The sequence below is a fragment of the Callorhinchus milii genome, unplaced genomic scaffold (genome assembly GCF_018977255.1).
Source record: "Callorhinchus milii isolate IMCB2004 unplaced genomic scaffold, IMCB_Cmil_1.0 Scaffold3, whole genome shotgun sequence".
Classification (NCBI taxonomy): domain Eukaryota; kingdom Metazoa; phylum Chordata; class Chondrichthyes; order Chimaeriformes; family Callorhinchidae; genus Callorhinchus; species Callorhinchus milii.
Window position 1 is genome coordinate 33,653,410 of NW_024704744.1, and position 15,883 is coordinate 33,669,292.

At 37.2% G+C, this 15,883-nt stretch overlaps 1 protein-coding gene across 1 annotated transcript in view; it reads left to right on the top strand.

Moving 5' to 3' along the window:
* The window catches only part of tbc1d32 (TBC1 domain family, member 32), a 90,063-nt gene that overhangs the window by 15,803 nt on the left and 58,377 nt on the right, over nt 1–15,883 (top strand). Inside the window, 9 exon segments of the mRNA XM_007899661.2 lie at nt 2,275–2,289; nt 2,292–2,376; nt 2,606–2,746; nt 6,319–6,411; nt 6,511–6,653; nt 8,526–8,653; nt 10,072–10,273; nt 11,544–11,626; nt 14,766–14,904. Of these exon segments, the coding sequence (XP_007897852.2) occupies nt 2,275–2,289; nt 2,292–2,376; nt 2,606–2,746; nt 6,319–6,411; nt 6,511–6,653; nt 8,526–8,653; nt 10,072–10,273; nt 11,544–11,626; nt 14,766–14,904 (1,029 nt within the window).

The following is a 15,883-nucleotide window of genomic DNA, read 5'->3' on the forward strand; positions in this document are numbered from 1 at the left end:
AGCCTGGAATGGAACAGTTGTAACTGTGCTAACGTACATTTTAAATACAATGCAGCCCCATTCTAGGACTAGTTTGTTTATAGTCCGTACCCTATTGATTGGACATTAGACATGGGCCTAGCAGACTGGCTCACTTCCCATATGCCGTCTGGCTCCTGCCATAAAAATGGCTGATTACTAGGTCCCCACTGACATCAGTGTCTCTGTGCTGCACGTGTTTCCCCTGCACATATCGTGCCCTCTTTAGAGGGCAGGTAAGAATTTTATGAATCCGAACTGTTGCCTTATAATGAGACTCCATTGTATATTGGAACCATTCACCATCTCTAAAGGGGGACTTGAGCAAGGCTGTGTGCATGCACAAAATAAGTCACTTTGACCTTCTGTTTGCTTTGGTGATTGATGAAGCTCTGAAAGATCTGAGTGCAAGTGCATTTATTATATTTTGTACATCTGACAAACTCTTCAACTTAAGCGAACTCAATCACTCGACCAAGGTCATTGAGGGCCTCTTTCATGAACTCCTGTTTGCTGATGACTTACTTATAATTATAACATAACATGTAGGAGCAGGAGTAGGCCATTCGGCCCTTTGAGCCTGCCCTGTCATTCAATCATGGCTGATCTTCTAATCTAACTCCAGCTAATAACCTAACCCTGCTTTATCCCCATAATCCCTTAATCCCATTTGCAATAAGAAATCTATCTATCTCAGTCTTGAATATGTTCAAGGACTGAGCGTCAACAGCCCTTTGGGGTAGTGAGTTCCATACATTCACCACCCTTTGAGTGAAAAAGTTCTTCCTCAACTCAGTGCAAAAGGGCTGGCCTCTGATTTTAAGGTTGTGACTCCTGGTTTTAGTTTCTTCAACCAGGGGAAACAATCTCCCTCTATCTATTTTATCATGCGCTTAGGTTTCTATAAGATCCCCTCTAATTCTTCTATATTCCAGAGAATATAGGCCCAAATTGGTCAGCCTATCCTCGTAACTCAACCCCTTCATCCCTGGCACTAACCTAGTAAATCTACGCTGCACCCCCTCCAAGGCAAGTACATCCTTCCTTAAATGAGGAGACCAAAACTGCACACAGTATTCCAGGTATGGTCTCACCAGGGCCCTATACAGTTGCATCAAGACTTCCCTACTCTTATACTCTAATCCTTTCAATGAATTATGAATTTGTGACACACACCAAAGATTATTTTAAACCCTCCCAAATGCTTCCTTGAGTGAAAGGCCCCATATAAAAATGCAAGTTGTTGTAATCTACAAGCCTTGTTGTTGTCAACCTGTGCCTAATACTCCCTGGAATTAGGTAAGCAAACATGGAAATATCAATGTGTAAGTGGTTATGTAAGGACCTCTTTAGTCTCTTTTGGATACCCTTAAGCATGGTAATGGGTTTTCACATGTATCAAACACCTGGCTGACCAAAAAAGAAAATCTGCAATTAACCATTCAAGGTATTTGCAAAAGTAGCCATTAATTATACAAATGTAGAGCCAATTTGGTTTATTTTTCTGACAGCCTTAGTCCTGGACTCGGTATATTAGCAACCTCTCTTGATGTGATGGTTGCTGCCCTCTCAATGTTTTTCTTGATGGCTTATTCACAGCATAAAGAAAATAGAGATGATATGCTATCTTGCCCAGGTAAGCAGTACACCAAACCATTTCTCACTGTTGACCACAAGTTTAAAGCCCTACTGCATTGCATATACTGTATGTGAAAAGCATGCTATTGAACTCAGAACTATTAACCAGAAAATGTTCACTTGCAATTGGAAAGTTGGTCTTTTGGCAAACTTTTAAAAAAAATGTTTGAAACATACAGAAACTTATCATGGTTCAGGGCTAACCAAACCAGACTGAGAGTTCCATACATGCATGTCGCCTATGTGTGGAATTTTCACTTTGTGCAGGTTGGATCACGCTAACCGTTAGTCTCTGCTTTGGTCTGCAGGTTTAAAAGGAACTGAGTGGGAAGTATCCCAAAGAGTGACTGGTCTGCCCTCTAAATCCTGTCGATGAGCAAGGCTGGCTGGTCTGTCATCGATAGTGTCTTGGAGTAATGTTTTGAAATAGGGAAAACATCTAAAAGAATTTTTAAGAAATGTGCAGCAATTCTGGTTTTGTACTAGAAATGGAAATAAAATATTGTTGCAATTGATATAAAATGTTAGGAAGGTCACACAGACCATTAATATTGGAAGGGTTAAACTGAACTTCACTGTCACACCAACGCTTTAATCAATCAAATTTTTTTTTTACAGATAGCCGCGTCTGTTCACAGTGCCTAGATTACTTTGATTCAGGTAATTTAGGGGATGACGGGACTGGCAATTTAAATATCAAGATGCATCAACATCACCTAAGTGAGTAACTTTGTCAGCCATAGTCATATATTCAAAGCAATACACTGGAAAAGATTGTCTATCTAATTTAAATCTATTGTCAATCTATTTTAATATTAAGTTATGAAATAAAGCATATGAGGAGCAGTGGATTGTTTAAGATAACTATTGGAATTTTTCTTTATTTTCATAAAGAGAGACATTGTATACAAACTTGTTGATAATCCTGTTGTGTTTCTTGTATTTAAAGATAACAGTGTACGTAGGACATACTATACAAGGCATGAGCTGCAATATATTTACTTTATCCATTCACTTTGCCTTCTGGGAAGATTACTGATGTACACACATGGAAGGAAGCTATTTCCGGTGAAGGTGAAAAACAGAAAAGGTAACAAATGTTCAAATGTGCTACTGAAGTCTGTACAATGAAGATTAAAACCGCTAAAAACCCAATTATAACAAGATTCACTATAATGTGAATTTGCTTATAGTGTGGTTGCTCTGTGGACTGTTCACTGCACATGTGCCCAGCTTACCTGATTGCTTCTCACGTGCCAATTGGTACTTCATGCTAAAATGGATGACTTCTGGGTCATCAGGGAACCTTCAAAATTACATGCACAAAGCAGGAAATGACGTTGGTCTACTTAATTATCCGGAAATCGACCATTTAATCTTTTAGCATGGGTAACAGTTTGGCAATTGGGGAGTGAGTCAGCTGGCTGCACGGATGCACAGTCTAACTCTCTATCCTGCCTCATATTCTGGATTGTGATTTAATTAAGCCCAAGTCCTCTACCCCTAGTACTATCAAAATCAGTTTCTCACTTTGCCGTGTGATTCCTCTCAATTCTTCAGGTTTGATATCTTATCCAATTTCTTTCAACTGCTGTAGTTTAATCCGTTCTGTGTGCGCAGTTCGCCTAAAGATTTCTGATATTTGAAAACATTTTATTTCAGAGGCTAAGCTCCCCCCTATTTATCAATTTGGGCAATATGTAACCAATAGAAACATTCTGCCATTGAATTACCCTTACGCCCACAAAATATACAGTCAATTAATTTTACAGTATATTTTGTGAAGCACTTTGAGACTTCTTGAAGATGTGATAAGGCGCTACATTGAATGCAAGGATTATTATTACTCCATTTGAATGATGCCTAGCCTCTATTCATGTCAACAAAGCTGAGATGATCATATTTATACTGCAGAGTGTGAATCAATGTGCTGCCAAAATGATCTTCTCAAGGTGATCTCGACCACCAAGCCTATATTATTTACTTTTGTTTGAATTTATCAAAATGCTTTGTTCCTGCACTTTCAAAGTAATTCAAAGAAATATGTGCATAAAGTGTGCGAAAAGTGACACAAGCAAAATTAGGCACATCCTTTTATACTTTGAATTTTCAATTCAGTATGGTCAATTGTATAATTCTAGGTTTACCAGCATCAATCTAATTTTGCACCCTGAACACAAAACTCAGCAATCCACTGGAGCATCAATTGGGTTTTACTGCTGCTGACTGCAAACTGCCTTTAAATTTAAAACACATTTATATTGATGTTGGTGCTGTACACACTTAGTTGCACATGTGAACATTTTCTAGTTCAGGTATTTTAAAGGGAGTATTATAATGTAGCCTGATATTACTACAGTACTTAATTGCTTCATATAAATTCATTTATAACACGGATACACTATGGAGCCCATTTATCCACTCACTTCCCACATGTGGACTGGCTTTTCCTATTAAAATGTCTGGCTTCTGGTTCAATTGTTTTTCAGTTCCTGCTTTGCTGCGTCTGTGCCTAATAAAATGTGATTTTGTCAGTGACCTAATACCCATAATTTGCCAATTTTAATTTCTCATGCTAAAAAATTACAGACTCAGGTTTTCGTATCACAAAGCCAATGTCACTTTCCGCATTGTACATGCCTGGAAAACCAAAAGTCATGTAGGGTGACCCACTGACTTAGAAGTCGGCAATTTGCTTTACTTTTAGTGTATGTACAATAAAACCAGCTTTTATGGATACCAAATGTAGTATAATGTAGTAGCGATGAAGAAAAAAATCTCCAAACAATGAAGGGTGAAGGAAAGGGTGAAGGAAAGTAATTAGTCAAAGTTAAACTTATATCCTTTGAAGAGGATATATTTGTAACATTTATTTTAAATTAAAAACAAAATTTTTATCAATGATTTCTTGGATTGTCAAAAAAGGCAATTGTATAAAATTTTATTATCTATGAAAATTATGTCTTTTTACTCATTATTTTCTATATGTTAAATCCTGCAGTAGTTTGTTTAGCGATAAAATGGGTTAAGCATGTTTGACAGACTTATTAATTATATGCAGATGATTAGCACTCCAAGATGCTATCTGTGTGAAAGCTGCTATATAAATGCAAGTTGTTGTTGTTGATTAATTTTTGGTTAAATTCTAAAAATGACTTTCTTTTACACACAGATTTTCTGATATAGTTAAAGATAAACATTAAAAAATATCTGTCCTCATACTTTGAAAACTAACCTACAGATTATAAAGTCTAAGGGCAAATAGTATCCAACATTATGAACTATTATGGGATAAAATGGTAATGGATAGAAAATGTGATCTACTGTCATAAATCACATCATTGGAAAGTGCAGTTGAAACTTGTCTTTAACTGTCGACAGTTTGGTGAGAGAACATCTCTTGAATTCTTAAGACTTTGGTTTAAAACCTGAAAGTTTTTCACCACCGTCTTGTGGCTTTCAATCTTTTAATTGGCTTCGGAAATATTGGCTTCAGATTAAACCATTGAGTCCTGCAGTGGGAGGGGAGGGTAGTGTTCATTTTCAATCCTCTTGATAGTTTTGAAACCAGTTTGTATTGCACTTCAGGCAATTCCAACTATTCGCTCACAAAACACATAGTCACTGCACTTTACAGTATATCCTGTGAAGTACTTTGAGATGTTCTCTCAACATGAAAGGCACTTACCGAGTGAAAGGATTAATATTAGAGGAGGAACCACAAATAAAGACAACCACAGCAGAAAATATGCCCATTGTGCAAAATATTTGTTGTTGCCTGTAGTTACAGTAATGTCAACTGTTGCTTTTCCTTCTGAATTTGCGAAAGTTTGAAGTTTGATTCGTTGTATTGTATCAATAGCCTGATAACTTTGCCAAGATAAAGCAAGTGAATGTGGAAGGCAGTAACAATAGCAAGTAGTCTGTTTTATCAAAGGAAGTTTAAGAAGATAATTCAGTGACAATAATCACTTATATTTGATATAGAGCAGACCTTGTATTTCTCGTCCCTATTTAACAACATTTTAATAATAATAATAATAATCCTTGCATTTGATATAGCGCTTTTCACGTCAGGAGGACATCCCAAAGCGCTTCACAGAACACACTGTAAAGTGAATTGACTGTATATTTGTGGGCGAACGCGGCAGCCAATTGCGCACAGCAATGTCCCACAAACAGTCGTAGATTGAAAATGACCAATTTATTATTGTTTTGGGTTTTGGAGGGATTATTATTAGGCTCTGTGTGGAGTAAGGAAACTTGCCCAAGGTTTTGCCCTCTGCCTGGAATTGAACTCAGGTCTCTCACTTGCAAAGCGAGTGCTCTAACCACTGAGCTACAGGACTCCTCGAGAAATACAAGGTCTATATTTTACTATTTAACCTGAATATATTTAAGTCATCTCATGTATCCAACTAAATTTGATATCTCAGAATTGACATGCCTCATCAGTGATCTGAGATCTATTGATATAAATATAATTTTGAAGTGCAAATTAAACATCTAGTAGCTTCTAGAGAAAGCTCTAATTAACAGTTTTCTGTACCTTTTTTTGATAGATATCTTGTTTAAAATGGAATAAAAAAAGAAGCTAAATGCCATGTATTCATTACAAGATTAAAACTGTAAAGTGACATATGATTTGCTTCTTTGAATTAGAACCAGTGTCTCTGATGGATTTATTAGTGCTGTTAATTCGCATGATGTACCAAAACTCAAACTCAACACAAACTGGAACTCTTTTGCAAACAGGTAAACAGGAAGTTCTCTGATATTTTCTGGATACAAAATGTACATTATTGGACATTGTTGACTTGAATACTTACTTGAAGTATTTATAATTGTTTTCAGATTCTTATCTGCCAGCAAATCTTGTGATGGAAGTTCTGCGCATGTTATGTGGCCGAAAAGAATGTGCCACAGAGTGCCTCTACAGAAGTATTGTTATTGATTCCCTCCTCTTTCCAATCTCCACATTACTAAAAGGAAAGCAGGTCAGGTCACTTCTATGCAATTCTATCAATTATTGGGCTTTGGTGCATAATTATGACAGTAGCTTCCTCAATTCAGCCCCATTATAATGCCGTGTTTGGGATCCATAAGATCCCACCAAGCATTACTGCAAGACGACAGTAGTTGGTTTGACTGTGCGTACCATTAAATTTCCCACCTAAAAAAGTGTTCAGATCATTGTACTACCGGTCACTTCATGTTTGCTGCTCATGCGCAAAGTGGGAAATAACATTGCCAGTGACTCGATGATGTAGATGTCAAAACTTTTTCTTAGTATAGAAAGCTGAAATGGCGGCTTTCCAGGTCAATACGTCACTGCCAACCTCACTTCCTATTTTTGAAAATGTTCAGCGAATTATTGAACGTTTTGGAGTGAAAAGCCAATTGGCATGTGGGAAGCATGCTGTAAACATGTATTGAGTTGAGAGACCTTAATTCAACCAGGCAGGTCTGATGATTTCTGGAGTAATTCATAACATCCCCCAAGCCACAAAATTGATTTTTTGCCTTAAACTGACATTTACCTTATACACCAAAGTTACTTTAAAAATTGAACATCGATCTTTGTGTGTTGTGCAGCCAGCAGACATAATAGAGGCAGTGTAATGTAGATGGAAGAGGAATAAAGATAATACTGACATAGTGCCTAGGCGTATGGAATTGGCTTTGTGATTATATGTTTAAGCTTTGGTAACAGAATACAAGAAAGCTGTCTGTATAATGTTTTGTTTGAAATTGTTTTTGTTTTAATTTTCTGGTCCAAATATTTAAATTTCCCATTTCAAATGCCATTCATGGGACCTGGATACAAGTCTCCATTTTCTGCTAACTGAATCAGCACTTGGATTATGGGAACATAGCATAAAATCTACCATGATTTGGCAAAACATGACAAATCACACTAAGATTATTAAGATTCATGATGTAGAAAGATTTATTCACTTTGGTGTAGTAGAAAATACTTTTCTGAGTTTGGGATTAATGCATCTTTTCAGTAGAACACAGGAGATTTTACTTTGCATTTTGGTTGGTTACACATGAGCTTGGAGTCCTTGATAGTTTTTTTAGCTTTGAAATCATAATAATATTGACTTGCATTTATGTAGTGCTTTTCATGTAAAATTATCATTTCAAAGCACTTCACAACATATATTGGATTAGAAATGAAGTGAATGTTATATAGGCAAAGCTGGCTGCTAATCTCTGCAAGCAGTAGAACTCATTGCTTGAAATTGTAGTTGACGCAAAAAGTATCAATGTATTTAAGAGAAAACTTGATGCAAACATGGAGAAGGGAACAGAAGTGTATAGTTCACGGAAATAGATGGGGTGGAGGCTCATATGGAGTCTGTTTCTGACCATAACGGTTTGTATCAATGTCCCACACAACAACAAACAACTTGCATTTATATAGCAGCCTTCATTTACAGGCTCAAAGTGCTCATTGTCATGAGCAACAATGAAATGAATCACCAAATAATTTTAATTTGGGGTAAATTTCGATTAGGAGGGGAATAGAAACCAGGATAACTGGAGGCAGACTCAATGTTTCTGTCACTTTGTGACTTGACAAAGTTGGAATGCCTGTGTAAAGGGACTTCTATCCCCTTCCCTCCCCACAAGAGAGCTGTCGGGCGCTATAGAAATCCAAGTTGTTGTTGTTATAAAGGGCAGGGGGCGGGTGGTGGGGGTGGGGGCTTTGTAAATATGTCAACCACAAGGCAAATTGAAACCCAAATGAATTAACCAGTGAGAACCCAGACAATGTTTTGGAGATAAATAATAAAATTGTATATAAGTGAAAGTAAAACAACCAGCAATTATTATAATACTAATTTGTTTGCATTGAATAGGTGGCAATTGCCTCTGATGAAACAATCCTGACAAACATAGCAGATATTTTGGCAAGGATTGCCTCCACTGACCGAGGGCTTTCACTGCTCCTTTTTGGTGAAAATAACAAACGTGCTGAAGGAGACAGGTAAAAATGTATATTAAAACTTGGTGGAAGTCACAATACAGTATTAAAGATGCTGAATAGCAATGTGGTTCCAATATTGCCTATTATCTTTGAAGCGCAGGTCAAATGTTGATAATATTACATGTAAAGTAATAATAATAATCCTTGCATTTGATATTGTGCCTTATCACATTGTTGAGACGTCTCAAAGCGCTTCACAGAATATGTTGTAAAGTGTGTATTTTGTGGGCAAAAAGTAAGTCCAAGTCAGTAGCCTTAACTTAATTCCTATTGTTGGCTAGTTATTATAACAGAAATACCGATTGGACATTTCTCCATTTTTACCTAATTTTTGTCACTAATTCAGTTTACACAAGTGTAACCTATTTTATGTCCATTTATTTTACCACCTGGCAGAAAATATGCCAACTTGCTTCTATGTTCTACTTTATATTAATTCTGCTGGCAAAGCAAATAAATATCTTTGCCTACAATTACACAAGCGGTACACTTACCAGTAACATTTTGTGAAGCGCTTTGAGGAGGTCTTCAAAATGTTAAATATGCGATACCAGATACAAGTTTTAATATTATTCTTGATTTCACATTTCATCACCTAGCACTTCCCTATCTCTCAGATGTCCTCTTCCATTCCTTGGCTTAGCTGGCTAACTCGGTTTTGTTGCAAGACCCCACTCTCTCCACCTTGGTGGCCAAACTTTCAGAGTCTATGCCCCTAACCTCTCCCTATGCCGCGAGGATCTCTCTTCCTGTACCCTTCCTGCTTGCTTGGAATCTGACCACATCATTGTAAAGTACTCTGAAATGTTATCCTATCTGAAAGGCACTATATAAATGCAATTTTTTTTTCTCAAGAACTCTTTAATTCTTTATAAATCGAAATCCATTCAAGGCCGGTTCACTGCTCCCACATCTGCTGAAGCAAGCTCTCTTGCACTCTCAAAAAAGTAAAAGTTTGTTATAATTCTGTGTTGTGTTAATTCTTTCATCACAAATCTTTCCCACTATCTACTCTTCTCCATCTCTCTCTCTCTCTCTCCTTCACTATCTCACACACAAAAAACAGTCTTGTAATTTTATTTCATGAATACAGTTATTATTGTTCCTACCACCTCTCTCCAATTGTGCTGTCTTACATTCTGTTGAAATTAATATATATTGTTTCCAAAGACAGACCTTAAGATTGCTTGTTGTTTTGAAAATTATAGAGAATATCTATATTTACTCTTTCTAGGTAAAGAAATTTATATCCTTGATTGAAACAAGTTTTCCTTTGCCGAGTTGAATACTCTTACATGTGGTGATGAGTTTCTGCATATTTCAGACGCCCAGCTGACCAAAAAAAATCCTGAGTTTGGAGATATTTTAAATTATGTATGCAATCCATCACAACATTTGTTTTTTCTCTTTGTTGCCAGACTTTCTGCTGCACAAATCATTGCCGACTTTACTAAAAAGTTGCTTGATGGAGAGCTTCCTGCTTTAGCTTCATCTGAACCATCTCCAAGTCTGAAGGGAGCTTTCATCTTTGTATGTCGTCAAATGTACAATACCTGTGAAGGTCTAGAGGTGCTTATGCCTTATGGGCTACATAAATCCATCTCCATGGCATGGAAAAAGGTAAAAATGTTAATTGCATGAAATTGCTAGTACCAACAGCTTTGTTGGCTATATTTTGTTCTTGCATTTTATATTGCGAGACTCACCATTACTTTTTCAAAAAAAAGGGTTGCAAAGAATATTTACTGGTTTCGTCTATAGATTTTTCAGCTTTTGGTTCACTGGCGAGTGCTGGTGACATTGAACAAATTCATAGGCATGAGTTATTGATCACGTTGAGGGCACTGAATTAAAATGAGTAACGATTAGACAAGTTAGGGCTCCTAAGACTTGAAAGATGTCTCCTAGGGGATTTTTATAGAAATAAGTAAAATGGAATTGAGAAAGTAAATGCAGAACAATAATTTCAGATGTACCAAAACAGGAGAACAAAAGAAAGCATTTCTTTACTCAGAGGGTAGTTAATGACTGGAACAGATTACCAGGAAGGGTGGCTATGGACACATTTTAAAAAAACAGCTTGATGTTGTGATGGGAGGAGGGTGGGGTAGTTTTTTTCTGAAAGAATAAGATCAAATGGACTGAAAGCATGTTCATTTGAACCTTTAGTATAATCGTGTGAATTTCAGTAGATACAATTATTAACCCATGGTGTTTCAGTATAACTTCTGAAGACTTTTTAAAAAAATTTACATAAAAAGCTGAATAAAATTACAATACAATATAATTTAGATTTTATATAGCGTTTGCACACGGGAGGATATTTCAAAGCACTTCACAGTTGCTGGACCAAAAGTGTGGTCAAAAAGGTATATTTTTAAAGATGCCTTGAAGGATAGGAGGAAGGGATCGAGTTGGATGGACTCTGGGATGCAATGCCAGAGAACATTCAGAGTAGTTGCAAGCCCGCCTGTCAATGGTGGGTTAGATAGGGTAGGAGACACGAAGCAAGCTGGTGCTCACTGAACGAAGGGATCGACTCAGTTGACATGCTTGAAGGAGGTCATAGAGGTAGGGTGGGGCAAGACTATGGAGTAACTTAAAGTTGAGGATCTTGAACTCGATCCTTGAGGGATGGGGAGCCAATGGAGCTGAGGTATTTGCCAAATGTTTTCGTAATATATTTTTACAATCATTGATAGTCATTTTCAAGTAATAAAGACAGAAATCATGCTTGGAAAATATTACTGAGTGACGCATTGAACTTGGATATGTTTTTCATTAAAAGCATTTGGACATATTCTACCCTTTATTCAGATTTGTGTAATTCAAGAGCAAATTATATTTACTTTGATCAGTTTTGACTGTGCTTTTTTCTAAAAATAACTAGGCTAGTGTCATCTCAGATCGGATACCTACACCCATGGCAGGAACTGAATCTGGTTCTTCGACAGCTCATGAATTGCAAAACATGTATGTACAAAAACATTTAGCTGAATTTAGCAGCACATTAGATATTCAGCCAATCGGATATGTTGCCCCCAACCCCAACTGCAGGTCAGGTTCACAGATTTTGCTACTGAAAACAATGTTGGGGATATAGCCCCGTCCAGGTGATTACATGTGATGTGATCAATATCAAATGTACCCCTAAATTGTTCCCACTGTCAGAAAACAATTTTATATAGTTTTTGAAATAAATCGGTACAGTTTACACATTTTCTTTAATCTTGATAAAATACAGTATATGAATATGTTTCTACTTGCAGTTAAATAGTTGGAAAATCTTGCATGTCTGTACATTTCAGAAGTCCTGCCTATTAAAGGTAGGCAGTTGCCAGGCTTGCTTATTAGTGGGGGAAGGGTAGGCTTTGCAGTCTTGGTGGTGTAGAGCTCTAGTGGAAAGCTTGGGTTAGTTTCTGAGGTGTTTGTGGATAGGGGATAGCTCCTCTTCCCTGGTTACCTATTGGTCTGGGATTTACTCTAACTGGGAGCTGACATGAGAGTGTAGAGATGGAATAGGTCTGAAGGAAGAGCATCCATACCTTTTGGTGCTTCCCCTAGTCCAGGTTCAGATCTTGAATCATTCACTTAGATTGGCAGGTGTCCCATTGTCCCATGTCAACATGTTTGTCATGGAATTGTTATGCCTGATGAACATATTTTCTTCCTGTTAGAAGTGTTAACAAACCCAGCCTGTGAGTTTTCAGAGACTAGGATCAGTTTAGGGTGGGGAAAGACTATGGAGTAACTTAAAGGTGAGAATGGGGATCTTGAACATGATCCTTGTGGGATGGGGAACCAATGGAGCTGAGCGAAGATTGCAAGTTATTTCCCAAATGTTTTCGTCAGTCTTGGATTTAGTGCTTTCCAGACTTTCTACCAGAAAGGCTGGGCACAAAGGCATAAGCAAAATGTGTGCAAAGTGTCTAATTGGCCATAGGCTCACCAACTTGAATTGTTTGTGAAATTGTATGGCATGAAACACGTATAGGATTTGGGACTATCCTCTCTATTCACCGGAAGAGGAGGTTGTGAGTCATTTGTTTGATGTTGTTCTAGTGCTGAAAATGGAGAGCTATAACGGGGCTGCTTTGTGCTAGAATGTGGGAAGCGTTCCAGCAGATTGGGAATCCACTTCCGCATTGTGGAAATTGTTCACAAGTTATTGGAGAATCATGATATGGCTGGTACGATTTGGTGCAGAGTGACTGGTGTAGGAAGTTGAAATATCACGTTGGTACAGTAGAATTGCTTTTATGAGAGAATTATAACAAAAAGGCCTTATTACTTAAAAATCTCTCTCCATTCGACTTGTCCCCATAGGCACTGACTGAAGAATTAGGGTTAATATAAAAGGAATAAAGGTTTTCCCCAGGAGAGCCATTTTTATAGAACCTTGACCCTAAATAATGGTAAGAGTACCTGCCGATTCACCAAATGTAGTCTTGGTATAGATGAGATGTGGCAAATCCCCAGTCAGATTAAAGATTCATTTCTCCCAGAGAAAGAGTCAAAACAAATGGATTCATAGGGAAAGAGATTTTGTTTACGGTGAATGCTCCCAATACTTATGTGCTCTCACCTTCATTGTTAAAGCTGTCTAAACCTCATAATATTTGTTTAAAATAAATGTTTCATCTTATTCAATCCAATTGATAACAGCTAACAAGCTCTTTCAGAGAAATAAGGAAACTGAAAATAGGGAATTGCTTTTTGATTCTCTGTCAGAATATTTGCGTCTGTGCTGACAACCAGCACAATTTGGAAACTGGAATGACTAGAGCATACCTTTGCTTAGTGAACTTGCAACAATGAATTGCAGATTACTAAAACTAAACTTGTATTTCTTTTCCCTTTTCACTACAGCCAGTTTCTGAAGCGTGGAAATTCACACAGCAGTAAATGCAGACAATTTGAACATTAGTCCTATCTTTATATTACAATAGAACAGTGATTCTCTGGATGTCCACTTAACTGCATTTCTGCTTCTCTGCATCCGACTCCAATGCAGAAGTGCATTTGGGCTTCTGAGATACTGGCAGAAAATGCAGTTTATACATCTGTGTAAATTTGTGTGCATACCCACAAGGTTACTAGGGAGGTGACTTACCTGCACAGTGGAGCTACGTCAAATATTTGGATAATTATAATAATCCTTGCATTTGATACAGCGCCATATCATGTCTTTGAAACGTCTCAAAGCGCTTCACAGAATATACTGTAAAGTGAATTGACTATATTTTGTGGGTGAAACGCAGCAGCGAATTACACACAGCAGTGTCCCACAAACAGTCATGGATTGAGTGACCAATTTTTTTTTAAGGAATTATTACCCCCGGAAAAGCCATCCGCCAATCGACTAATAACCGGGTTCCTACTTACTGCTAGGTAAACAGAGGTATGCGGAGTAAGGAAACTTGCCAAACGTTTCGCCCTGCCAGGAATCAAACCCAGGTCTCTCGTTTGCGAGGCGAGCGCTGTAACCACTGAGCTACAGGACTCCAAATAATATGATAATCTGATACAGGATCTATAACATCAAAATGTCCAATCTTGTTTAACAGTAATTGCTGTCAAGTGTCAAGTGTAGTAAGTTTACTTTATGTAAACAAGATAAATCTTAACAAATGCGACAACCAAGGCCAACAATAAAAAACATTGAGGTTATTCTAAATATAATTAAATATAATTAGCTTTCATGGGAGTGATAAAAGAGTGTAGGAAAATGTGTCAGTGGTTAAATAGTTCAATCTATGAATTTTCTTATGTTCCTGTGTTAAAGTTCAGCAATAAAGCTTGTCAGGTTTGTTATATGTTTAAACGTATCATTGAATAATAATGTTTATTGTGAAAAATACATTTGGACATTCTTTAATGTTTGTAGAATAGATTAACAGACTGTAATGAATCATATGCAATTCTCTGTTTTTATTTTCTAATGTTTTATCTTCATGGTGTATAACAGTGGAATATTTTTTTAAAACTGTTATTTTACAGTCAGAGATGTCGGTTTGGGATGTTTTTTGCTTATTTACAACCAAAGCTACATGCTTTGCAATTCTGCCTTAGGTACTATATATTAAATGTTTTTATATAAATCTCTTGTCAGGATGCTCTTGGAAGAAGCACTGCTGGACAATCTGCTGAATTTTGCTGCCACTCCTAAAGGGTTATTGCTTTTGCAGCAGACAGGAGCGATCAATGAGTGTGTGACCTACATGTTTAGCAGATTCACGAAAAAGCTCCAAGTATGTCCAGGTTACCATGATGAAGAATTTTCTTTTCCTACATCTATCCTGCATATTTCACAGTGTATCACTGCTGATTTTGGTGGTGATTGTGCATCCTGAAATGTGCATTAATAAATTGGTGTTGTTTTAGTGAGAAATGTTCTGGATGTCCTGCTCATAAAACCATTTAAAGAGAATGCTTTCAGCAGCAGTTTGAATGATTCTGCTGCGGTTTAATAATAATCCTCGCGTTTTATTATCACATTGAAATATCTCAAAATATTATTTTTAAACACCTTAATTTAAAAATCGAGTTAATATTTTAATAGTTTATACCTATTGTGGAGAGAGAAGTACTGTACAAATCAGCCTTTCCACTCCATACTGCTGTATTGCCAGAGGCAAAATCATTTACTTCAAGGAGTGCAAATGCAACATTTCTTTTCATATATAGTCAGATGTGCAGATAGGAGTTTTAAGATAGCAGGAGGTACAGATTGTCCTTGCATAGTGTTATTTTATTATATCCTTTTATCAGTGTTTTAAGATTAGAGGCTGGTTCACCTTTTGACTTTTCTTCCCTAATAGGATTGGCTAATTCCTGTACTGTCTGGAATTAATTTCTTTGCAGCTTGAGTTACTTAATTAAAGTTCAGATACCACGAGTGAGTGTCAGATAGAAATGCTCATTCCTTTTGCTTCACAATTAGTGACTGTGCTGTCAGCGACTATGCCCCAAGTCTCTGGAATTCCTTGCCTCAAACGCTCCATTTTTCCCTCTCTTTGCCCGTCTTCAACTTGCGCCCAAAGAGTTTCTTGTTTAAACATGCTTCGGTAAACTTCCCCCCCACCCCAGCCGCTATTCAATGCTTCGAGACACAACCCAGATGAAGGACGTCATATAAATCCAAGTTGTTCTTATCGTTGTTTTGTTCCAATAATCTTGGCTTTGTAGTATAGTATAAACAGGAACCTAAGTGTCTTGTTCGACCCTCAA